Source organism: Telmatherina bonti, assembly GCF_933228915.1.
Source record: "Telmatherina bonti genome assembly, chromosome: 16".
Taxonomy (NCBI): Eukaryota; Metazoa; Chordata; class Actinopteri; order Atheriniformes; family Telmatherinidae; genus Telmatherina; species Telmatherina bonti.
In genome coordinates this window covers 24,611,787-24,637,474 of record NC_136614.1, presented here as the reverse complement: position 1 = coordinate 24,637,474, position 25,688 = coordinate 24,611,787, and the positions used below count along the sequence as shown (strand labels likewise).

General features: G+C 40.8%; 1 protein-coding gene across 2 annotated transcripts; it reads left to right on the top strand.

Moving 5' to 3' along the window:
- Positions 1-25,688, top strand: med23 (mediator complex subunit 23). 2 transcript variants are annotated; one of them, XM_079255626.1, is made up of 31 exons: positions 1-131; positions 551-582; positions 683-770; positions 871-995; positions 1,791-1,902; positions 2,243-2,341; positions 2,455-2,556; positions 2,683-2,752; positions 5,897-6,009; positions 6,104-6,199; positions 6,935-6,952; positions 10,741-10,947; positions 12,379-12,522; positions 12,656-12,801; positions 12,934-13,179; positions 13,298-13,440; positions 14,019-14,193; positions 14,949-15,112; positions 15,235-15,359; positions 15,462-15,667; positions 16,058-16,238; positions 16,355-16,525; positions 16,612-16,828; positions 16,936-17,045; positions 17,125-17,251; positions 17,608-17,773; positions 17,894-17,966; positions 18,056-18,270; positions 18,700-18,820; positions 22,491-22,622; positions 25,055-25,688. In XM_079255626.1, exons 1-31 carry the CDS (start codon positions 81-83, stop codon positions 25,286-25,288), a joined length of 4,209 nt encoding a protein of 1,402 aa, XP_079111752.1. In that variant the 5' UTR covers positions 1-80; the 3' UTR covers positions 25,289-25,688. The 2 variants fall into 2 exon arrangements, with proteins under 2 accessions (XP_079111752.1, XP_079111753.1); XM_079255627.1 differs by lacking the exon at positions 6,935-6,952.

Sequence of the window (25,688 nt, the reverse complement as noted above, 5' to 3'; positions counted from 1 at the left end):
AATTGACTGCGCTTTACTAAAGGGACAGTTTGTGTCTTCTGTGTGATGTTTGGGTGAAATAGACCTCTCGAGTTGCAATCATGGCACTTTCGATGGAAACGCAGCTGCAGAGCATCTTTGAGGATGTTGTGGTAACTAGCATTTTTGCAAAGGGATTTACAGAAGCGCTAACACGAATTAGCATTTCAGACAATGCTAGCCCTTTTAAAAGTGGTCTTCGGTCTGTAAAACTTGCCACAGTTTTGTGACTTGGTGACCTTGCTTAATTCTGCACAGTAATTGGATATTTATTAATGCATGATTGAACTGTGGTTGCACACTGAAATTACCATCCTCAATTACTCGAGGTTTAGATTTTGTTTTGTGTCCAACATCTACCAAAATCATATTATTAAGCTGACCTCTTTCTTACTTTCCTCCCATTTAAAGGCACCTTTACAATAAAACTCATTACATACACATGCTAAAGCTATAGTTGAGCATTTGAGGTGGTTTTAAAGGATTTATGTCCCTTCCTGTAATAAATCATATTTTCTTCCCTATTTCATAGAAAACTGAAATGATAGAAGAGGCCTTTGCAGGGTAAGGTGGCTCCCAATTCACAATTAATTAATAGTAATATGCTAGTGAAAATGTTCTATAAAGTGCTTAAAAATGCTGTTGTGAATGTGAATATGTTTAGCATGTTCATGGACACCCCAGAGGATGAAAGGACTAAACTGATTAGCTGTCTCGGAGCCTTCAGACAATACTGGGGAACACTGCCACAGGTTTCTACATCCACACAGACGAACAAATTTTACCTCAAAGAAAATTGTTCGTATGACTTAATTGATTATATTTTCCATTTTTCTCAATGTCTTTCTGCAGGAGTCTCATGAGCAGTGCGTTCAGTGGATTGTGCGATTTATACACAGTCAGCACAGTCCCAAAAGGATCTCCTTCCTATATGACTGCCTAGCGATGGCTGTGGAGACCAGTCTGCTACCACCAAGGTCCACGTGCTTATTCAAGTCTTACCAACTTTAAACTGAATTATCATTTTAGCTGCACTTTTACTGGTTGCTCGTACCCTGTTAAAGCTGGGGTTGGCAATCTTGCTCAGATACATTTTTTTTTTTTACTCAGGGTGAAGTGGTTCCTCGTCCTGATAGTAGACTGTACATTTTTAAATCATGAACAATAAGAAATATTAACCCCTCAGTTTACTTTAAATCTGTAAAAACTCTGACCAATCAAAACATTAGGGCCGAATTCCTCCCTCTAAACGGCTGAGAAAGAGAAAACTGTCATTAGTGGAAAAAGCTGTAAATTAGAAAAACACTCGAAGAGCTCAAACATAGCATTTAAAAAATTCCTGGATCCAAACGGTGATCCGGATCACAATCAAAATTAAACCTGTTCTACCTTTTCATGTTTCCAACAACTCGCAAAAATTCAGTTAAAATCCATCCCTAACTTTTTGAGTTATCTTGAACACAAGCAGATAAAAGCCAGTAAAAACGTAACCTCCTTGCTGGAAGTAAGAAAAAAAGCACTGGATCATGCAAGGAGCAAAACCAGAGGAGGAGGAGCCAAGACAGAGTGCTACTTTCACATCTTGCTAGCTCCCCAACATTACCTACCCCAGCTTTAATATAGATAAATGCATATGTGTTCATTTATGTGTTTAGTAAGATGCATTACTGCTGCTTCTTATGCTATTTTAAAGCTAATGAAGGCAGATTATACATTTATTATGTCTTTCATTGGTCTTAATCATACATCTGAAAAATCTGTCTTGTTTTCAGGATGGTATGTGTTGCTCTTATCAGCTCAGACAGTTTGGAGTGGGAAAGGACTCAACTGTGGGCCTTGACTTTCAAACTTATCCGCAAAATCATTGGAGGAGTGGACTACAAGGTCTCTAACACACAGATTCACTCACAGCTGAAAGTTTTTCCATAAGTTCAATGAAAACAAACGCTAAAGCAAATTCTTTTTCTTTTTAATAATCCATGCAGATTGGTTATTGCTTAATATTTTTCCTAAATTCTTCTGGTGCTTTCAGTTAGAAGTTAGTCTATGTTGGCATCAGTTGTATTATATGTATGTAAGTCTGTATTATAAGTGTAACCTCAAAGGTGTTTTAATCTTAGTAATCCGGTATAAAAATTGTTGTAATTGTACTTGTCTTCATTCTAGGATTGTTGTTGAGGAATATTTACTGAAACTGAACCATGTCTTCTAAACTGTCTCGCAGGGTGTTCGTGATTTACTAAAAGCTGTACTGGATAAAATACAAACCATCCCCATGTATGTCAGCTCAGCTATAGTGCAGCAGCTTCTGGTTGCCAGAGAGGTACTCATCATTGTGCTTTGACATATTTTGGATGTGGACTTTGGATGCTTTATTATAAAAACACAGGATGTGAGATTGTTTTTTTTAAATTTATATTTATGGTTTTGTGTCAGGTGGTGGAATATATTCTGGATAGAAATGCTTGCCTTCTGCCAGCCTACTTCGCTGTTACAGAAATAAGAAAGCTGTATCCCGAGGGACAGCTCTCACACTGGGTATGTGTGTGTTTCTGTCTGTACATTTGCATGTATGAATTTATAACTCTGTACCCTACATTCTTTCTCTCTTCTCTCGACTTTCATAATTTTTTTAATCAATCTGTATTTCTCTTTTATTTGTAGCTTTTAGGCAGTTTGATATCAGATTTTGTGGACAGCTTCAGACCAACAGCTAGAATCAACTCTATATGTGGTAAGACATGTAAATTCACACACACTAGAAAGTCACAAGAAGCACTGCATGGCCAAAAAAAAGTCTCTGTCTGGATTTAACCAAGCAAATAGGTACAAGCTTCCTTTTGGATGATAACTGCATGGGTGTTTATCTTTCAGCAGGAAACAAGTTATTTAACCCCAGCTGATGCAAAAAGTAGCTTCTCATTTCTTAAGCAATCATGAGGAAACACACATCCTGTGGCATGGAAAAAATGCTCGTCTGTTTAAGAAGGGTCGAATCATTGGCATCCATCAAGCGTAGAAAAACATCTAAGGAGATTGTAGAAACTACTAAAATTGGGTTAAGAACATTCCAACACATCAAAAACTGGAGTACGAAGAAGAAGAAATGTGGTTGGGAAATATCTTGAATGAATGATGAAGATTGGAAAGAAAAACAACAACTGAACAACTGTGTAGCCATAAAAAAAGACACTGATCAGGGAGCCTAATCAGAGAGAAGGGTGCATAAAGATTGGACTCAGTCTTGGAAGAAATGGAAGACGGTCTGATGAGTCAAAATTTACTCTGTTGCGGAGGGGTGGAACAGTGTAAAGACCCATTTATGCTCCCTTGCATACGTAAATGGAGACATTGGTTTCCATGTGTCTTTTACATTGCCATCGTAGTTAGATCAGTTCATTCGCTGGTGCAGTGTTTTTCAACCACTATTCCATGGCACACTAGTAAGAGATCATCAGATGTGCCATGAGAAATTATCCAATTCCACCTAATTGGTCAAAAAATAAGCTCTGTGTTCGCCCAAAACAGGCCCAGGTGAAAGATCATAAAATTCCCTTTTTCTAGTGTTTATCTAATTTCTATTAAAGACACTTTCACAAGATGGACTTTATATTATCAATATAGGCTTTTTTTTTTTTTTTTTTTTTTTTTTTTTTTTTTTTTAATAAAAATTTTTTTGGTTTGTGCTGTGCCTTGGGACTTTTTTCAGTAAAAAAAAGTATACCTTGGCGGAAAAAAGGTTGGAAAAACACTGCGCTAGTGGACATAGTTCATAGTTCATTTCTGCATTTTGACACTGGTTGGTGGCTGTAAGTTTCTGCTTTAAAGTGTTTATAATTACCCCAAAACACCAGAAGTAGAAGAAAAATAAGCCACAAAGTTGTTGTTTTTTTTTTTTTTCTTCTTAGAATAGATTTTACCTGTTTACTGTGTGACTTCACGGTTAGACGATAACCAATTGAGTCATTATGGGCGGGCCATAAAAGAAGCGTATCCAAGGCATACAAGTCTGTTGACATGACGACTGCAAGGATGGAACATCTGACAGTGTTTGTCTTTGTCCTTGTGAATTAAAGTACACTGTTGGTTCTCTCACGAGATGACATGCAAGTCCTGTGAGGAAATTGGAGTTTGTGTCAGCGAGAGGTTAAGTTCTGTGGTCAGCGGAGGCAGATCCACAATCTGCCGTTTATAAGCTCTGGATGCACATTCTGACAGCAGCCTGGTGGCTCCTGCAAAGTTTTAATGGTCACATTCTCTGGTGCAGTCTGAAGTCAGACAGAATTTTTAAACAGCGTGCAGTACTCCAGGACCACAATCCTTTGCTTCCAAACATGTGGCACTGCATATAGCCGAAGCTCATCATGTGTCCAAGGAATAACCTGAATGACCAGGTTATTCCATTAATGAATGGTTATTCCCCCCCTGATGGTGTGAGCATATTCCAAGATAACAGTGTCAGGATTCATCTGGCTCAGTCTGTGCAAGAGTGTTTTTTTTTTTTTTTCTCATGAGAGGACATTTTTACACATGGCTTTGCCACCAGAGTCCAGACCTGAACCCTGTTGACAGTCTTTGGAATGTGCTTGAGATTGCTTTGCAGAGTCGTCGAGCTCTCCCACCATCAGCATGGTAAAAAAAAAAAGATGGAAATAAATCTTGTGAAATTCTAGAAGCTTATTGAAACAATGCCACAGCAAATCCGTGCTGCAGTCAAAGCGGTTCAACAAAGCTTCACACTGTTTGATCGTTCTCTTTGGCCAAGGCAGTGCATCATAAACGAGGGCTTTTTTTTTTCTTTTTTTTTTTTCTCAGTATTTCATCTTCAATTATTCATGAGCTGATTTCCTCCTTTTCAGTGGTTTCAATGCAGCCAGCATCAATTTGGTTCAATTCAGTTAAGCTTTATTTGTATAGTTCCACTTCACACCAATGTCATCTCAAGGCACTTTACAGAGACGTCAAAGATCAGGATCTGCAGAACATTCATGAAAGCTATTAAGACATAATATTTATACAGAATAACTGATGAATCAACTTCAGTGCAACTTCTACACACTTGTAAAGGGTAAACATAAGATGTCCACACGAAGCATAGCAGTTGACTGAGCTGCTATTTTTACTTACGGGTACTTTTTGCTAACAAAGCATGCAAACTGCTTGTTTAGAAATGAGGTTGGGTGCTGGTGGTGTTTAAACACCTGCAGGAAATAAAATGTAAGCTGGGCCCATTCCCAGCGCAAATCCATAAATCAGATGAGTAAAAGCTTGTTTACCAACTTGTCTCTCCGCGGTTACATGATAAACCACAAATAAACACTCCCACGCTTTTTTGACAACTCCCCCGGGATTTGACACATTTTATGAGGAAGTCTTTGTTATTTTAATTTAACATGAATGTATATGAGGCGGAGACCATTCAAACTGGTTTTAAATCTTCACTGTTGTCACACCAGTTATGCTTTCATTGACCATGTTTACCTGCACAGCGATGCTCTGACTATAGACCACATTCTGAGTATTTAATATTTTGATTATGGAGTTTGCAGGAGTTACATTTTGTTGTGCGTATAGTGTTATTTTTAAGGTAATTTTACCTCTTAGCTAGCTGATTTAGTCTTAGTTCTAAGCCTCCAGACCATTTAGTAAAATCCCCAAAAAGAAGCAGAAAGGGCTTATTAATTTTCATATACTGACTAAATGTTTTCATGACATTTCATTGGGTTTTTAAAATAAATTATTTCTATAATGTCTTGATGAATTATGCCAATCATTTTTTGCGCCCACATCAGATTAATTTTTAGCATGTACATGTGCAGAGAAAACCCTGCGGTGTCACTGATCCCAGTTCATATCTAGTTTCTATGTGTGTCCGCAGGACGATGTAGCCTCTTACCAGTTGTGAATAACAGCGGAGCCATCTGTAACTCCTGGAAATTGGACCCCACAACGCTCCGCTTCCCCCTGAGGGGCATGCTGCCTTATGACAAGGTTGCACCTACTTGGATTCCAGATGTGCAGTATGTACGCCTCACATGTTTTTATACATGGACAAAAGAGTGCTTATTCTTATCTTACTGTGTAGGACCTGTTTGAGCCGCAGACGGGCTTACTCCGCTACGTGCTAGAGCAGCCGTACTCCAGAGAGATGGTGTGCAACATGTTAGGACTCAACAAACAGGTAAAACGGCTTCTTTTAATGTTCCTGTGCTTCCTCACCAGTCCCTTCACCTGATCTTACCTCTCATGTTCCTGGAATAGTGTCTCCATTATCTGCTCCTCCTTTTCTCTTTGTTTATGTTTAACCACCAGTTCTTTTTAATCTTTGTTTTTTGGTTGATTTTTAATTTTTTTTTTTTTTTTTTTTTTAACTTGTTCCCATTTCTTTTTTCTTTTCTCTCTCGTCATCCTTTGTGATATCTTTTTCCTTGACACCTGCCTTCGCCCTTGTTTCCCTTGTAATCCTTGTAACACAGCTGTAAAGGGCCATGTAATGCAATGCTGTGAGCTTGACCCATAATGCACTGATGTCAGTATTTTCTCTGTTGGGTTCATGCAGTTTCAGCTCAGCCCTGCTCATACGAGCACCGCCACAACTGGGTCAGAACAGTTTGTTGCAAACACAAAGTCATAATCGACACTTTTTTATTGATTTTCCTCAAGATTTTAACCATCAACGAATAAAACCAGAATGATTTTTTTTTTTATGCCTGATTTGGCTGAGCTGATTTGAACTGTACTGAACTGACAGCGAACAACCTACTGTAGCTCCTTAGTCACCACTTTCTCTCTCTGCCTCTCCATTTTTCCCTCCCTCTCTATTTGTTTCTCTTTCTTTGTTTCTTTCCCTCTTCTCTCTCTTTTGTCCTCTGGTTGTGTTTTATGTTTGTTTGTCTCTCTGCCATGCGCTCTCTAGACTCTGAACATTGCCCAGGTATGTCGTTGTTCCTCTTCCCGGTCACACGACCTGCCAACTAACCAGCCCACTGGAAGATAGCTTTTTAGGCATGCTAACATGCTAGAAACGGGGAGATTGGAGATAGAGAAAGAAAAGCAAATGGAGCAAAGGAGTAATGCTACAGAGCTTGAGATGGATACAGCAGGGCTACATTGAGCTATCATGGCTAGACAAAGACAGATGAGTCTGAATAATGGGCAGGTAGTGCACACAGGTAATCAGGTAGACAAATATGACATGCAAGAGCAGTTACATATCGATGGACTTGCAGGAAGTTTCTGAAGCATTAAGCATGGATGATTTGCTCAACTAATTGGGTTGTGTGCAAGTAAACAGTACCCTGCCATGTTAGTTGGCTTTGCACGCTGCATAAGCACTGCTTTTAATTCAGCTTAATGAGCGTAAAAAAGATTGAATTACTGATTATTTACTGTATATCTATTTAATAAATGAAATGTAAACTTGCCAGCTTTTTTTTTTTTAGTAACTGGCAAACATCAATCTTCAAAGATGTGGAGCGGTACGGCTGCTCAGTTGTTGTTTACAGAGTCAAAGTAGCTCATTTGTTTTAGGATTTATTTGATTTTTTTTTTTTTTTTGCATATTGGCTTAAGCTTCTAACTAACACTTTGGTTTTTGGTTTAAGATTTTCTTTTACAACACAGGATTGACAGAGAGGTGTGTGCTCTCCCAGCTTCATAGGAGTGTGTTAAGCTCCAGCTAACCAGCTGACATGAACTATTTCTGACTTGAAACCCTGCTGTTGACATTTCAGGTCCTGCTGCACTGCATGTGTGGATGTAGTTTGGTGCTTGTCTGTTGTTAAAAAAAAAAAAAAAAAAGTTTCTTCTGTGTCAAACGTGCTGCTGCTGCTTTTTGTTGTGCTGATCTGGGCAAAACTTAGTCGTATTTTGCTGTTTTCACTTTTATTCACATATACAACCTTTTTAGAGCATATGGCTGTGGCAGTAGCGATGTAGGAAACCAGACAGTGACTTCAGCTCATGCCGTTCCCAGTTAGAGGAGATATTGTGCTGGTGCACAGGGAAAAGTTAATACTTCTAAGAAATTTGAGAAAAGAAAAAAAAAAAGGGAGTCTGTAGTTTAATTTGTCATGTATAGTTACTAATATTTTTTTTTAAGTCGAGAGAACAAGATATGTTGAATTTATTTTGAATTTTAGGTTGTATTTAATCAAGTTAGGTTGAATCCTGAAAAGGATTTAGTCCCTTAATGAATCATGTGTTGCTGCAGCACATGAGCAACCCTCTAATGCAAACCTCTGCTACCAGGGGATATGTTGAAGTTGAATGCTTTGTTAGTAAAATTGAACTTTGTATGGATTCAAATGTTTCACGTGTCATTAAATGTACAACCAGCACAACCAGAAGCATCTCCGTTGTCCCCCCAAAGCGTGTGATCACTGTTTTGCCCATGTCAGGGAATGAGTGTGTCTGATTGGCTGGCTCTCTGGTTGAGTGAATTGCGATCTTTGTCGAGTCATTGGCATCTGTTAAAAGATGTGCAATAAACAAAGTTGTTTGAGTCTTTTCATCGATTTTAAAGTTGTGCTTTAGAAAGATGCTTTGTGGCATGAAGCCAAAATGGAAGAAGACTGAAAGTTTTCCCTTTTATATAAGTAAGAGGATGTGTGGTGGGTGGGGGAGGGGTAGTGAGGGCTCTTGGTGCTTATTGTTTAATTAGCACAAGTTTAAATACACAAGAATAAATACAAATATTAAAGCATCTCTCAACATGTATTCCCATGTTTGTCTGTTTGATGACTGCCGTGCTACAAAGTTGCTGTCTGAAAAGCCTCTCTATTAGATTTCCCTCTTTTAAATCCGGATTAGAATTTGGCTTGCAATGGCAGACAGACTGCATGAATATTATCCTCTGCTGGTTGATAATGGATCAGAATGAGCAGGAAACTTTTCTCTCTAATGGTTGCAAAAATCGGAGGTGATGATGGGATTGTAGAGCAGCCAGTGGTGCGGTTTTATTACTGGTTTAGGTGAACTGCGGCCGACCTCTTTAATAGATTGTAAATACTTCTCTCTTCCTCTTTTTCTCTGTCCCTTTCTTGCTCTCTGTTTCTCTTTGTGAGCATGTGTGTTTGGGTGCAGCGGAAAAGAGTTTGTACCGATGGCCGGTTCAAAGAAAGAAATGTGTGAAAATGTGACGGTCAGCCTCCCGGCTCCTCTTCTCCCTCCCATTCACACCACTAGCTCTCCCCCTCGACCTGCCAGTCTGCATGCAGGAACTTGCTGCACCTTTTGGCTGGGTTTGCCATCTGTGCTGTGCTTTCCAGTGATGTCCCGTACTTCTCTGTGTTGTGTTGTGCTATTCAATCCCTTGCTAAGCTTTGTCCCGACTGCATGTAAAGTTTCTATTGTCAAGTGTGTTTTAAAGTTTTACGATTCCAAAGTTTTGGCTCCTACTCTGTCGGTGATGTGTGAATATGAGAGGAAGACCACATGAGCTTAAAGGATGCGTCTCATCTCAACACATATCAGATATTTTCAGGAGCTTTAGTAAAGTGAAAAGTTGTTAATAGAAGCAAGAGACCAACACAGTTCTCAGCTTGTACCAGACATGAACTGGTTTGGTTTTCCATCGCCACAACATTATGTCACATTTTCCACTTTACAGTCATTGCTTAGTTTTACTGTAATGGCAGCAGTTTTTTGTTTTTAGATGTCTAAACATCATCAGTCAGTGTTTATCTGTGGTCTCTTCATTGCCGACCACCGTTTCCAAAGGCTAACTGGCACATATGATGCAGATGGGATTTTTGCTCGCTGTTTCACTGGGATCCACTGGGATCTTGAAACTTCAGCTGACACAGTTGTATACAATATTTAACAGAATGAAAATATAAGGGGACACTGATCTATTTTCTTTTGCTGCTGCTTTCACTTCACATCTTTTTTAAACTGATATTTTTAATTGTACCCTCATGAAATGAAGTAAAAACCCACACTGACTGGGTTTAAAGCAAGGTTGTCACAACATTTTAGCTGGTCGGGTTGGTCTCCTTAACTCCTTTCCAGCTCCTAACCTCAGCGGTTCTTGGCCTTTAACCAGCCAAGAGTTGATACTGGGGTCAGACCAGTTTTTCGGTGCTGCAGTTGAAGTGGAAATAACTGCTTTCAGTCAGGTTCTGGCTGTCAGCCAGCATCCAGCACTGGAACAGCTTTGTTAGGAAAAGCACCTGCCTGTCTCTCCTGCTTTACTGTGATTCCCTCCCCTTCTTCTTCCCTCCTTCCTCCACTATTTTACCTCACACTACCACCCTTGTTTTTTTTATTTATTTTTATTGCAACAGTCCTTTAACACAACAATAGTTTTATATTCTGTATGCTGTTATAATATGCTGTTGAAACGACCTCATCAGTCTTTACAAGACTATATGACTTGTGTTGGTCTTATTTTTCTATCACCCTAAATAAGCTAGTTGTCAAGCTAATTTTGAACTTTCCATCCATATACAGGATTTTAGAAAAAAAAAAAAAGATCAAACTCTTGTAATAAGATGTACTCAACACTCATCAGGCTTTGATTTGATGCAGTGGGTCGAATCTAGATGATAAAGGCTGGAAGGAGATGGAGTCTTTATTTAAAAAGCTGTCACATATCAACATCAACCTGTCTTTGAATGTATCGTAATAATCTGATTTTTCTTTCTGCCTTTTTTTCTTTCCGTTTAATCTCCTCTCCCTCATGTCCACTATTTTCTTTATCCTTTAACACTCCCCTCCCAGCAAAAGCAGCGTTGCCCGGTGCTGGAGGAGCAGCTGGTGGACCTGGTTGTGTACGCCATGGAGCGCTCTGAGACCGAGGAGCATTTCGACGCTGACGTCGGAGGAACTAGTCAGTTGCTGTGGCAGCACCTCTCCTCCCAGCTTATTTTCTTTGTGTTGTTTCAGTTTGCAAGCTTCCCGCACATGGTGCTTTCTTTACATCAGAAGGTAAGGAAAGGATGGCGAGGAGGCATGAAGGGTTGATGGTTGGTCCAATATATCATTTGGTTCTAGTCACACTCAGAAACAAACATTAAATGGCAGTACTGAAAATATACACATCAGGCTGTTACAAATGTCTAGCCAGTTGAGATAATTAATATTCATGAAGCGGGTTGCTTTGCATGGATCATATAAACTCATTGGCCACATTTTGAGATGGTTCCTGCTCATCTTCATTTTTTGTGCCACATCTTGATAACACTCCATAAAGGTTGATGTCTTTGCTTATGAGATCATTACAGTTTCCTCATATTCTTATAAAATGTACTAGTTAGAAATTTACATTGTGAAGCTTCAAACCGACCTAAAGTCTTTCAAAATACCCTCATCAAAACAAATGCTGCCATCTGATCAGGACTCTTGCAGCGGCTCATCTGCTGAAGTCTGTCAAAGCCTTTTCATCCTAAAAAAATGCAACTCTGTTTTCTTTTTTAGACTATTCGTAATCCCCAGAAAATGATCAATGATCTGCAGGTTTTGAAACAAACTAGTCTAATAATCAAGCTCACGTCACTCAGAGCCACATATGTTATTTTTCTGCCCTTTTATAGATGCGCCCAGTGATCCAGTAATCTGATGTGTTGAAGCAGGATACATCTAAAACCTAGAGGACTTGACATACATAGCTGCGCCTCAAAGTTCGAGTTGTTAGTTTGTTAAGCCACAAGATGGCAGCAAGAATGAACTGCACAAAACTTTTTGAAGATTTTCCTTATGCCTTTCAAAAGTCTGAGCTCTGGACTTGTTTGACGGCACAGTGACATCTAATATGTGCACTTCTGGAACCGTTGCAGCATCTACTGACTGCGCTTACAGCTTTTTCTTTGTGTGATGTTGCAGCTAAATTTTGCCATATGCACCTTGTCACACATTAACAAGCAGATATAAACTTTCTGAATGAGCACGTAACTGATTTATCAAAAAAAAAAAAAAAAAAAAAAATATATATATGTAGACAGAAAGAGATGGGACTAAAGTCAAATAAGACTGTTTTACTGGCTGGAAAGAGTTCATAGTTCATGTTGGATGCAAGATGGATGCTGAATAGGAAGCTCTGAGAGCAAACGTTCTGGAGTGCATCTTTTATGTTTTTTTATAGGCTATTATTGTAAACCAGCAAATCCTGGGCGACCAGCACATTCTGAAGTAGTCTAACTGGTCTTAAACCTGTGAACAGAGTTTCTGTCACTTGATTGATTAATTAATAGTTTTATTAGCTATTTAAACAGGAATGAAGTGGCAGGTGAGCGTACAGCGCATCAGATAAGTTGATGCTTCTGGGATTTTTCTAAGTTATGGGAACTGTGGGTGATAGCGAACCGAATGATTTAAAGGAAGACATTTGTCCACTTTCCCTCATCACTTCTTTCTGTTTAGCTTGCAGGTAGAGGCCTTATTAAAGGGAGAGATCACCTGATGTGGGTCCTGCTCCAGTTCATATCAGGGAGCATTCAGAAGAACGCCTTAGCCGACTTCTTGCCAGTCATGAAGCTTTTTGACCTGCTTTATCCAGAGAAAGAGGTACACATCCTCCAAGAAGTAACTGTGATGTGCTACTACTGTCTTTGTTGCCTCCCGTCATTGTCTCGATAATCTTGTAAAAGTTTACTTGTTGTGTTTGTAACAGCTGTCTTTGTTTTCTGTCCTCGTTCAGTGCATTCCAGTTCCTGACATTAACAAGCCCCAGTCCACCCATTCCTTCGCCATGACCTGCATCTGGATCCACCTGAACCGCAAAGCTCAAAATGACAACTCCAAGCTACAGATTCCCATCCCACACTCTCTGAAACTACACCACGAGTATGTTTCTTTAACGTAATAGGACACGCAGTTTGTACATATCTTACATAAATGTATTAAACTTGGCGTTGAAGAAGCAGCATTTTATTCAAAACCATTCATCGTTCTGCCTCCATCTGTCATCTGTTTTAGGTTTCTCCAACAGTCCCTGCGTAACAAGACCCTGGGCATGTCTGATTATAAAATCGCGCTGCTGTGCAACGCCTACAGTACCAACTCTGAGTGCTTTACGCTGCCAATGGGTGCCCTGGTCGAGACCATTTATGGAAATGGGTCAATGAGGATCAACCTGCCGGGCACCAGCTGCATGGCATCGGGATCAGTCACACCACTGCCGATGAATCTGCTGGATTCACTCACCGTACATGCAAAAATGAGGTAGAAATATGGAAAACGGTGTGAACGATAGCAAGATCTTCATAATAATTTTTTTTTTTTTTAATTTTTTCTTAAATAAATGAATTACTGCTTCTTTCTTCGGCCCATTTGTCTCCAGTTTGATCCACAGCATCGCCACTCGTGTAATCAAGTTGGCTCATGCCAAGTCCAGCATCGCTCTGGCCCCTGCGCTGGTGGAAACGTACAGCAGGCTGTTGGTTTACATGGAAATTGAGTCACTTGGCATCAAGGGGTTTATCAGTGAGTTTGTTTAAATTTCACACGGTTTTACGATTAGGTCTTTTTACTCTGAAAAAACAATATTTTAATTGCTTCATTAATATTCAGCACACACATCTCACTTTTTATATAGGAACACAAGTAATCATGCGGCACAGTGAGAAAATATGACAAAATAAGGACATTTGATTAACAAACTTCTTGTTTACAGATCCCTTTAATGAAGCATTTTAATTAATCATTTCTGACACCAACTTCCTAAAGCAAAGTGTCATTAGTAGAAATATTTGTATTATGTCTTGTGTTAATTAGCTTCATTTCAGCACCAGTTACTGATGCAGCACTTAGTTATGTTATCAAGTCTGAGGATGATTCTGAAGCAAATCATTATATATATATATATATATATATATATATATATATATATTTTTTTTTTTTTTTTTTTTTTTTTTTTTTTACACTATTGATTCTGTGTCGGTTTTGCTATTTTCATTCAATCATTATTTTTCTCCATCTGGATTCATTTTGACGATTCGTAAATCTACGTCTGTTTCTCAGATTAAACATGCTGAATAATGAGACGTGTTCTGTCTGTTCAGGCCAGTTGTTGCCGAATGTGTTTAAGTCTCATGCATGGGGAATCCTTCACACGTTACTGGAGATGTTCAGCTACAGGATGCACCACATCCAGCCACACTACAGAGTCCAGCTACTGAGTCATCTGCACAGCTTGGCTGCCGTACCACAGACCAACCAGAACCAGCTGCATCTTTGGTAAAGGGGAAACACATTTCCCACTTACATTCCTCATATTTGCTGTAACTCAATGCATGGTTATATACAGTTGAAAAGCAAACCTTTAATTTGATTTAGTTTTTAATTGAATTTTTCTGTTAATTTATATGTAATTGATTAATTTTATCTATTCATTTATTTGATTATTTAGTCATATACCATAACATCCACTTTAAGGATTTTTCTTATAAATTTTCTGTAATTAGTCTCTTTTCAACAAAAAGTCAAAAGCCTGACATCAGTGTTTTTTGTGAGATTTTATCCAGTGAAACGAGACGAATGGAATCAGGTTCTGAATTTAATGATGATTTAGTAGTTGTGGGTATTTATTAAGTGCTGTTAAAAACAAAATTCCTGATTCCCAAAATGTTAATTCTTCGTATTTTTCCGGAGTTAATGCAGAAGTGAATGCATCCCAGAGCAAGAAATTAAGCAGAAGGTTTATTTAGTGAAGCATCTTGTAATGAGACTCCGACTCCCAGTCCTGTAAAGAAAAATAATCTATTATATTCATGCTTATCAGTAATTGCAGTTCACCACAGCCTGCAGGGATTTTCAAATGCCATCTTGATATGATGTAGTCATCTAAAGTTTCCCTCAGAGCTGTAATTACTGTATAATGTTTGGTACATGTGTGTGATCACGCTGCTTCCTACATGCTGCCTGATATAAAAACTATGTATATCCACACAAACTTGTTGTAAAAGCTGGATTTTTTCCCCTTCTTCCCTCAGTGTTGAGAGCACAGCTCTGCGCTTGATCACAGCTTTGGGGAGTTCAGAAGTGCAGCCCCAGTTTACCCGTTTCCTCAGTGATCCAAAAACTGTTCTGTCAGCCGAATCCGAGGAACTGAACCGCGCCTTGATCCTTACTCTGGCCAGAGCCACGCATGTCACGGGTACGCCTCACTCTGAATTCCCTTTGTTTCCTTCACACTTTGTTTTAGTATCTAATTAATCTAATTGACTTTTCTGTCCTTGTTTTTAATGCTGTAATGTGATCCACCCTGTATGTGTGCAGATTTTTTCACAGGATCTGACTCCATCCAAGGTACTTGGTGTAAGGACATCCTCCAAACTATCATGACCTTCACACCTCACAACTGGGCCTCACACACACTGTCATGCTTCCCCGCTCCACTCCAGGTAGGAATATGAAGGCCTGCATGTATAAAATGTACAAATGGAAAAACATTTTTTATTCAGCTTCAAATATTCAGATTTATAATAAATCTGACTTTGTTTCAGGCTTTCTTCAAGCAGAACAACGTTCCCCAGGAGTCTCGGTTTAACCTGAAGAAGAATGTGGAAGAGGAATACAGGAAGTGGAAGTCAATGACCAACGAGAATGACATCATCACCCACTTCTCCATGCAGGGCTCGCCTCCACTCTTCCTCTGTCTGCTGTGGAAGATGCTGCTGGAGACGGACCACATAAACCAGATAGGCTTTAGGTTGAAATTTACATTAAATTCATCATAGAACCAGACTTTTTTTTTTTTTTTTTTTTTTTTTTTTTTATGTTGATAAAAAAAAAAACAAACTATGATTTACATGCAGAATATAAGTTCATGAGTTATTATAAATCTGTTAGGAAAAAAAGCTGGTTTTGCTCAGTAGACACCACTTAGATTATTTTATTGAACTATGTTTGATGATGCATCAACCCATGCTAAAGCATGTTTAAATTGTCATTAATTAGGCCGTTGGGGGACGTTCTTAAGTCTCCAAACAACACGTAATTGATCCAGAGAGATAATGTTGTCATAGTTGGGGAATGATACATTATCTGCCATAAAGTTAAAAATGTATTGAATTTTTTTCCCATTTTAATTGTCTCTTAGGGTCTTGGAACGTATTGGAGCTCGCGCACTGGTGGCTCACGTACGCACATTTGCAGACTTTTTGGTCTACGAGTTCTCAACATCTGCTGGAGGGCAACAGCTCAACAAGTGCATTGAAATCCTCAACGACATGGTCTGGAAATACAACATCGTCACACTGGATAGACTCATTTTATGTCTGGTGAGGACGCGGGCATTTTGGCCTTACGTGTTGCAGCAAAAACACAGTAAACAGTGATCTTATACTTAACTCCTGCAAATATTTTATGCCAAACTGCTCGTCCTTTCTGTCTCCAGGCAATGCGGAGCCACGAGGGGAACGAGGCCCAGGTTTGCTACTTCATAATCCAGCTCCTCCTGCTGAAGCCAAGCGACTTCAGGAACAGAGTGAGTGATTTTGTGAAGGAGAACGCTCCCGAGCACTGGCTGCAGAGTGACTGGCACAACAAACACATGAACTACCACAAGGTACGCACGTAGGAGAAGACAACAGGAAGGATGTTGGAGTGAAGGCAGGTTGAATTTAAAATAACTTTTGGTTTTTCTGTGATCAGAAATACCCAGAGAAGTTGTACTTTGAGGGTCTTGCAGACCAAGTCAACCCTCCCATGCAGCTCCAGCCTCAATACCTGCCAATCTACTTTGGCAACGTGTGTCTGCGCTTCCTGCCCGTGTTTGACATCGTCATCCACCGCTTCCTGGAGCTTCTCCCCGTCTCCAAATCTCTGGAAACACTCCTAGATCACCTGGGAGGACTGTACAAGTTCCACGGTGAGTAAGGCTGCCTGCAGATTAATACATCGAGAATTGGTTTTAATGGAGAAAAAACGTATCTTTATTATTTGTATCCACCATTTTACCCCGGCATGTGTTTGCAGATCGTCCAGTCACGTACCTGTACAACACCCTTCACTACTATGAACGGCATCTGAGAGACAGAACCAACCTGAAGAGGAAGCTGGTCCATGCCATCATGTCTTCGCTGAAGGCAAGCAGCGAACACAGTTAAAAACACACGGATACACACATTATAAGCAGCAGTATTTATGCTGATGTCTGTTTTTCAGGACAATCGTACTCCAGGTTGGTGTTTGAGTGAAACTTACTTGAAAAACGGCATGAATCCAAGAGAGGACAACGTATGGATCCCCGATGACACCTACTACTGCAAGCTGATTGGTCGCCTTGTGGACAATATCCTTGATTAATCCTGTTGGTGGAAGCATTCATCACCATAATGACATTATACTGAAGCCAAGTAATAAATAAATCTCTCTGGGGTACCTGGGTATTGTATTCATGTTGCTCTTGATAGTCTGTCTCCCTTAGTAGCTTTAAAGAGAGATTGTAATTAAAAGTCAATCTTGGTTCGTTTTATTTCACCTCCAGGGGTTGTTACAGTCGAGGACTTATTGGAAACAAGATCAAATCTCTTTAAGGGGCTCATGTTCTCCCAGAAATGAATTAAAATGAGGTTAAATGACTCTTGTTGTTCTGTCAAAATTTAATTCCTCCTTCAGTGATCTTTTCCCTCCTTAACTCGCTTCCACCCATGGCAGGAAAATCACCCGGTCCTTTCCCCAACTGTGACTGGAGGTTTAATGAGTTCCCCAACCCCGCCGCGCACGCCCTGCATGTCACCTGCGTGGAGCTGATGGCTCTGGCCGTGCCGGGAAAAGATGTCGGCAATGCTTTGCTCAATGTTGTGCTGAAGAGGTAAATATATAAACAAACAGCATGTCATCAGTGGGCAGCCTAATAGGATGTTATCAGTTGTTTTTTTTTTTGTTTTTAGTGATAATATTGATTCATTATATTCATTATTTGACCTTTCAGTCAGCCTCTGGTGCCCAGAGAGAACATCACCGCTTGGATGAACGCCATTGGGCTTGTGATCACTGCTCTTCCTGTAAGAAATATCTTTAAAAAAAAATCAAGCAGCACTAAAGCAGCAGATGATTTATTATTTTTGTGACGACCTCTGCTCTTCTGCTTCAGGAACCCTACTGGATCGTTCTCCACGACCGCATCGTGTCTGTGATCAGCTCTCCGGCGCTGACCTCCGAGACAGAGTGGGCGGGTTATCCATTTGCCTTACTGGATTTCACAGCCTGCCACCTGAGCTACAGCGAGATGAACTGCAGCTACGTTCTGGCGTTGGCACACGCTGTCTGGCATCACTCGTCCATCGGACACCTTTCACTGATTCCCAAGTAGGAGGGGCTTTCGTTTTGTACACCTGTTGGGGTTTAATTAAGATTCTTGTGACATTGAGCGCTGGAGATGTCCGAGATTTTAGGCCTACAAATACTCTCGGCTGATATCTGCACCAAATAGCATTATTGGCAATTATCGGTATCGGTTTTAACTTTTTTATGACACAACTTTAACACAATATGCTGATATTTTATATCAAACTCTTCAGCTATGTCTCCTCTTATTCAAAAGGACAAAATATAGGAGATGTCATGTATAAATCTCCAGATATTTTGTTTGTTTAGCACAACTTGCTCCAAAGATATTAGTACCAGTTAATACCGGTATTGGAATTTAAAAGTTGGATAGAATCGGTATATCAGATATTGGTAAAGAGCCCATATCGAACATCCCTATCAAGCATTTATGTGTGTGTTTGTTTATAGATTCCTGTCAGAGACACTGAAACCCATCGTCCAGACTGAGTTCCAGTTACTTTACGTGTATCACCTGGTGGGGCCGTTCCTGCAGCGCTTCCAGCAAGAAAGGACACGATGCATGCTGGAGGTACGTTCACGTGTGATCAGACATTATATACCACGGCTGAAGAACATTTCGTAAGTTTGGTGATGTTTATCCTGAATCTTTTACACATTTTTTTTTTTTTTTTTTTTTTTTTTTTTCTTTTTTCAGCCTGGCGCCTGAGAGAGAGGCAGCAGGTCACAGTAGCTCCTGGGTTTCACACCTTTTCACACCTTTAGAGTCGACTTTTTGTCTTTTTTTTCTCTCTTTTTTCCTCACTTTACCTGCCTTATGAAACATGAAACATGTTTTTTGGGCGTTTTTGTTTGTTTAAACTGCTTTTTTGGTTTTTCTCTGGGCTTTTTGTGTTTGGCTGTCTGGCCCAGCAGCACTGCCGGCCCTTTGTGTATTCCAGAGAACAGCTTCTTTCTCTGGCCAGGGTCCCATTCCTGAGTGGAGCTAAGCCAGTCATCCCCAAGCAACTGCAGAGGAAGAAGCGCCGAGGAGTCCGTGCTGGAGCGAAAGTGAAGGAGCGGAGGAGGAAGTTCAAGCCTGCAGTTCCAGCTGTGCTTATGGGGAACGTGAGGTCTTTGGGAAATAAGATGGACGAACTTCATGCGCTTGTCCGGACTCAGAAGGAGTATGCTGTGAGTAGTATCATGTGCTTCACGGAGACATGGCTCCATGCGGACTTCCCTGACTACAGCGCGTCTGTACCCGGCTTCAAAACTCTACGTGCGGACAGAGACAAGCACCTGAGCGGTAAGAAGAAAGGCGGTGGAATTGCTATTCTTGTGAACGAGCGGTGGTGCAATCCTGGACATATTACTGTGAAGGAGCGTGTCTGCTCACCGGACATTGAGCTGTTGGCTGTGGGATTACGTCCTTATTATTTACCAAGGGAATTCACGTCTGTGCAGTTCATTGGAGTCTACATTCCGCCCTCAGCGGACGAGGCTGCTGCGTGTGACACTTTACACTCCACTGTAGCAGGACTACAGGCTAAACATCCGGAGGCCCTCGTCCTTATTTCTGGGGATTTTAATCATGTTTCTCTTGACTCTGTCCTGCCCACCTTTAATCAGTTTGTGAACTGTGCCACACGGGACAATAAAACTTTGGACCTGCTGTATGCTAGTTCCAAGGATGCATACAGCTCCACTGCCCTGCCCCCCCTCGGCCGATCGGATCATAACCTCATCTGGATGTCACCGGAGTATGTCCCTGTTGTGAAGAGGCTTCCTGTTTCCACTAGAACTGTGAGGAAGTGGAGCCAGGGGGCCACTGAGGCGCTGCAGGACTGCTTTGGCACTACAGACTGGGATGTGCTCTGTCAGGACCATGGGGAGGACATCAACAGTTTAACGGACTGCATCACGGACTACATCAACTTCTGTGAGGATGTAGCTGTGCCCACTCAGACTGTCAGCTGTTATCCGAACAACAAGCCCTGGATCACCAGTCAGCTGAAGGGTCTTCTTAATCAGAAGAAGAGGGCTTTTGCGTCTGGTGATAGGGACAAGTTGAAAGAGATACAGGGACAGATCAAGGTCAGACTAAGGGAGTGTAGGAGCGCTTATGGGAGGAAGCTGGAGGCCAAGCTCCAGCAGAACAACACCAGAGAGGTTTGGAGGGGTGTAAAGTCCATCACTGGCTTCAACACCAAAGCCAAACAACAGGATGGTGGAGAGGACATGGCTGAACGACTCAATCTGCATTTCAACAGATTTAGCCTCTCACCTCCTGTTGCCCCCTCCTCCTCCCCTCCTGTACTCACACTTCCTGGACCGTCTACACACACCTCCCCACAGAGCACTCAGACGGACAATCAACAACCCTCACCTTCAGCCCCCTTGTCCCAGCTCAACACCCCTGCCCCCCTACCTGCCCCCCTGTCGCAGCTCAACACCTCTACCCCCCTACCTGCCCCCACCCCCACAGAGGAAACGTCCCCTCTGACATTGACAGCCGGCCAGGTGAGGAAGCAGCTGGAAAAGGTTCGTCAGAACAAGTCTCCTGGACCGGACAAAGTCAACCCATGGGTCCTGAAGACTTGTGCTGCTCAGCTGACTGGAGTCCTGCACCTCATCTTCAACCTGAGTCTGAAGCTGGAGAAGATACCGGTGCTATGGAAGACCTCCTGTATAGTACCGGTACCAAAGAGGCCCGTCCCATCTGGCCTCAATGACTTCAGACCGGTTGCACTGACATCTCACGTGATGAAGGTGTTTGAGAGACTCGTCCTGGCCCAGCTGAGACCCCTCGTGTCATCTGCCCTGGACCCTTTACAGTTTGCATATCAGGCTCAACTTAGTGTGGATGATGCTGTCATCTATCTTCTGCAGCGTGCTCACTCACACCTGGATAGTGTTAAAGGCTCGGTGAGAATCATGTTTTTTGATTTCTCGAGTGCCTTTAACACTATTCAGCCTGTTTTGTTGAGTGACAAGCTGCTCGGGATGGGTGTCAGCTCCTCCACTGTCTCCTGGATTGCTGACTACCTGTCTGGCAGGCCTCAGTATGTGCGGCTGGGGAACACCCTGTCTGATACTGTGGTCAGTAATGTAGGAGCTCCGCAGGGCACTGTCCTGTCTCCTTTCCTGTTCACTCTGTACACCTCTGATTTCCAGTACAGCTCCGGGTCCTGCCACCTGCAGAAGTTCTCTGATGACTCTGCGGTGGTGGGGTGTATCGGGGATGGACAGGAGATGGAGTACAGGACACTGATTGCAGACTTTGTGAAGTGGTCCCAGGCTAACCATCTGCTCCTGAATGTGGACAAGACAAAGGAGCTGGTCATCGACTTCAGGAGAAAGAGGACACCAGTGGAGCCCATCACCATCCAGGGCTCAGAGGTGGAGATAGTGGACTGCTACAAATATCTCGGAGTCCATGTGAACAGCAGACTAGACTGGAGGGACAACTGTAATGCTGTTTACAAGAAGGGCATGAGCAGACTGTACTTCCTGAGGAAGCTCAGGTCTTTCAATGTGTGCAGTAAACTGCTGGAGATCTTTTACCAGTCTGTGGTCTCCAGCGCCCTGTTCTTCGCTGTGGCCTGCTGGGGCAGCGGTACATCCAAAAGGGACATCTCTCGGATTGACAAACTGATCCGCAAAGCTGGACAGGTGGTTGGCTGTCAACTGGAGACATTTGTGACAGTGAGGGACAGGGGGGCTCTGGACAAACTGCTCTCTATTATGGACAATCCTGCTCATCCACTCCACCGGACTGTAGAGGGGCAAAGGAGCTCCTTCTCCAATAGACTTTTACAGCTGCGCTGTCACAGTGAGCGCTACAAGAACACATTCTTACCATTCTCTATACAGATGTACAATAACTCCCCACTTTGTCAGATAACTAACATTCATTTCAAAGCCTCTGTGTAAACTGGCACTGCATTTAGTCACATGTTGTATATATTGTAAATTTCTAAATTTCCATATTCTATATTGCCAATTTTACTTTAGATAGTTTTATTTATCTTTTATCTTTGTAAAAGTGTACATATTCCAGATTGCTTTATGGATAGTACCTATTCTATTTTATTATTATTATTTACTTTTTTTTTTTGCTGTTTCTATTGCTATATTCTATTTCTTCCTCTATTGCTGTTCTGAGCTACTGTGACAACAGAATTTCCCTTGTGGATGAATAAAGTCTGTCTAAGTCTAAGTCTAAAGTCTAAGTCTATTTCTGGTTGTTTGTATTTTAGATCGGCGTGGCTTTTTATGAGATGCTGCAGGCTGTCGACCAACACAACCAACATTTGAGCTACATGGACCCAATCTGTGATTTCCTCTATCACATTAAATACATGTACACTGGAGACAGTGTGAAGGACCAGGTGAGCTTTTTGGGGGGGGGGATCGAATCGCTGATATAGGAGGTGTGACATCGTTGATAGTGTAAGTTATGTGGATCGGCTGTGGTTTGATTTGTCTATATGTAAGAGTCTGGTGTAACACATTAATGGAGGAAAGTTAATCAGAATACCAGCTCTGTAATGCAATTATAGTTCATTTAGTAGGAATTAGTCTAATTAGAGATTTTTTGCTATTATTAAGCGTTTAGAACTAATTTCATCAGCAATGGTGTGTAAGAGGTCACACCGGGGGCTTTGTGGTTCTCTTTTTTTTCCCCCCACTTAATGTGGCAGCGGCTGCCAGATCAGATGTTACACACAATAGATGTTGTGGTTTCTGCAATTACATAACAGTTACACAAAGAGGGGGGTCATCAAAGCTGACCTTTTTAAAGTTAAGTGCACAAAGGCTGGTTAGTCATAGGTTCTGGTAACTCATGACCCTTCCTTGTCTTGGCGGGATCTCAGCAGGGATTTTAATCGTCATGTTTTTCATGTCACTCTGAACATTTGTAGAACATTTTGATGTTTTTCAGTTTAATCATGTTACATTTGATTCTAAATGGAGCGGCACATAAATGTTGCACCTGTTCTGGGTTCATAGTGAGTTTAACCATTAAGGATCATGACGCTCTAGTTAATTTAAAAAAAACCAAAAACAAACAAAAGCTGCACACTTCACAATGCAGGGGATCACACAGCCGCCACATTTGTGCCAAACTGAGGGGAAAGGTTTATTTATTTATTTATTTATAAACATGCAGGTAAAGTGTAAGTGTTGACACGTCTCACCAGTAAAAGCCTAAGTGTAAATTAACACCCCAGTCCTCCATGGGGGTGACGCCCATAGGGTGCTCCATTAATGTTCTTTATTATTTGTGTGACGCCATCCGATGCATTTTGTTCCATCTCACCTCCGTCTGGCACCATTAACAGAGTAATTATGTATTTACGTGACTCGTCATGTATTAAAAACAGTTCAATTATATATTCTAAATGATTATTCTGGGGTTATTATAATGAATACATTTTTTACCTTCTGGGATCGATTGTTATGTAATTTAATAATAATTTCATTTCTTACAATTAATGTAAGAAAATACAGCAGGGATGAGATTGTAATGCATTACTTATGATTAATTAATTACTAAAAATGAGTAAATTTAATCACAGTTTGCATTCCAAACAACACAAAATGTTGCACGGTTTCCTGATACGCCAATTACACTGATGCACACGTGAGCGCTGCCAACGTTAAGCAAGTTTGCTGCTAGATTTAGTGAGTGTACAGCGACTCTTGTTCAAAAAAAGTAAGGAGTGACAAGTCAAAAGAATTGTTCATAACTTCTGTTTTTTTTTTTTTAATCCAAACTGTTTCACTGCATTTACTTGTGTCTCCTCAAATTGAATCTCGTCTGACCTTCTTGCCTTCATGGCTGAATATGATAGAATACTGAGTGGTGGTTCAACAGGTTTGAAGTTGTTAAAGTGATTTATGGAGAGACAAAATAGCTGAAAAAATGTTGATGTATGAGGGGTTTTTAAGCAGTTTTTGTGTGGAGACATGTTTTCCCATGAAGGTCACCAAGGGATGCAAAATGCAGCAACGTAATATAAAATAAATGTGATAAATATTTACACCAAAAAATTCATGCCACTAGCGACAACACAGTAAAAAAAACCAAAACATTTTAATTAAAAATGCCCCAGGAGGGCCTGAAGGTTAAATACTTCAACAGGCCGTGTCTAAGTGCTGCATTCATGTTGCCACTGGCTGGTCCCGACCCAGCTTACAGTCATATTAATGCCTGGTGAAAAGTGTGATGAAGACATTTAGACAGTACTGTAACATGTTGGAGACTATAGATCAGAGAACATGGCACTTGTCTATGCAGGAATATTTTCTATTTCTTTTTCAGCTGTTTTGAACTGAAATGTGATTACATTAATTTCCAGACGTTACTAGAGCCCAAGTTTACAATCTTAATGTCTGACTGTTCTAATGTCTCTCTGATTCAAATGATTTAAATGGAAAAATGTTGCTATTTGGGGCAAATAGTGTGATGAATAAATAATTAACTACAAAGCCTGTTATGAATTCAAATTTTTTAATTAAGTCCCACCAATAATATATAACTATATTTAAAAAAGAAAATTAATAATATTATTTGTCAAGTTTCAGATCAAATTTTAAATCACTCAGCAACCTGTGCCGGTTCCTCGGAATAGGATTTTCTTTTTTAGCTTGTTTAGATCAGTGCAGTTAAATAAACCCTGACTCCAGACCTAAAAGAGGAGATGTAACATCAGTTGCATGAAAGATTTATGTATAATATTTATTAATAATTTTAACTTAACTCATCTCATCATCGGTGTGTATATATGTGATGGTTTTTTCCTCTTTCTCTGCCCAGGTGGAGAAAATCATCATGACTTTGCGTCCAGCCATGAAGCTGCGTCTGCGATTCATCACACACAGCAGCATGACAGACACGTCATCATCCGTTGCCACCGCCGCTGCCTCCACATCCTCTGCCTCGTCTTCCTCATCCTCCTCCAGCACCCCTCAGCCTCCTCCCTCCTCACTCTCCTCCTCGAACGCTACCGGATCTCCCTCCTCCTCACAGCACACACACACACCTATGTAGATGGATTTTCATGAACAAAAACAACCGTTAAAATCATGCCGATGGCTTAAACACAAAGTTGCAACCAAATCTATTGTTTGTCTTTGAGTGGTAGCCTTTCTTTGATGTGAAATTTTGTAATTATTATGTCTATATGCGTTACCTTTGGAGTGTAAGCTGCATGAAGCTATCGCTAAGCTAAAGAAAATTTCACGTCTACAAATCTCTAAATGGAATCATTTTGACTGAATCAGAGGAAATCAATATTTTTTAGAAAAAAATCCTTATCAAGAGCGATCAAATGTAAATAATAAGCAGCTCAGTGTGATTCTGTCAGAGAGGTCACAAACTTCTTTTGTTGCTGTCGTGGTATCCAATGTTTTGTATACACTTTTCTATTGTACATTATTATTACTTTATT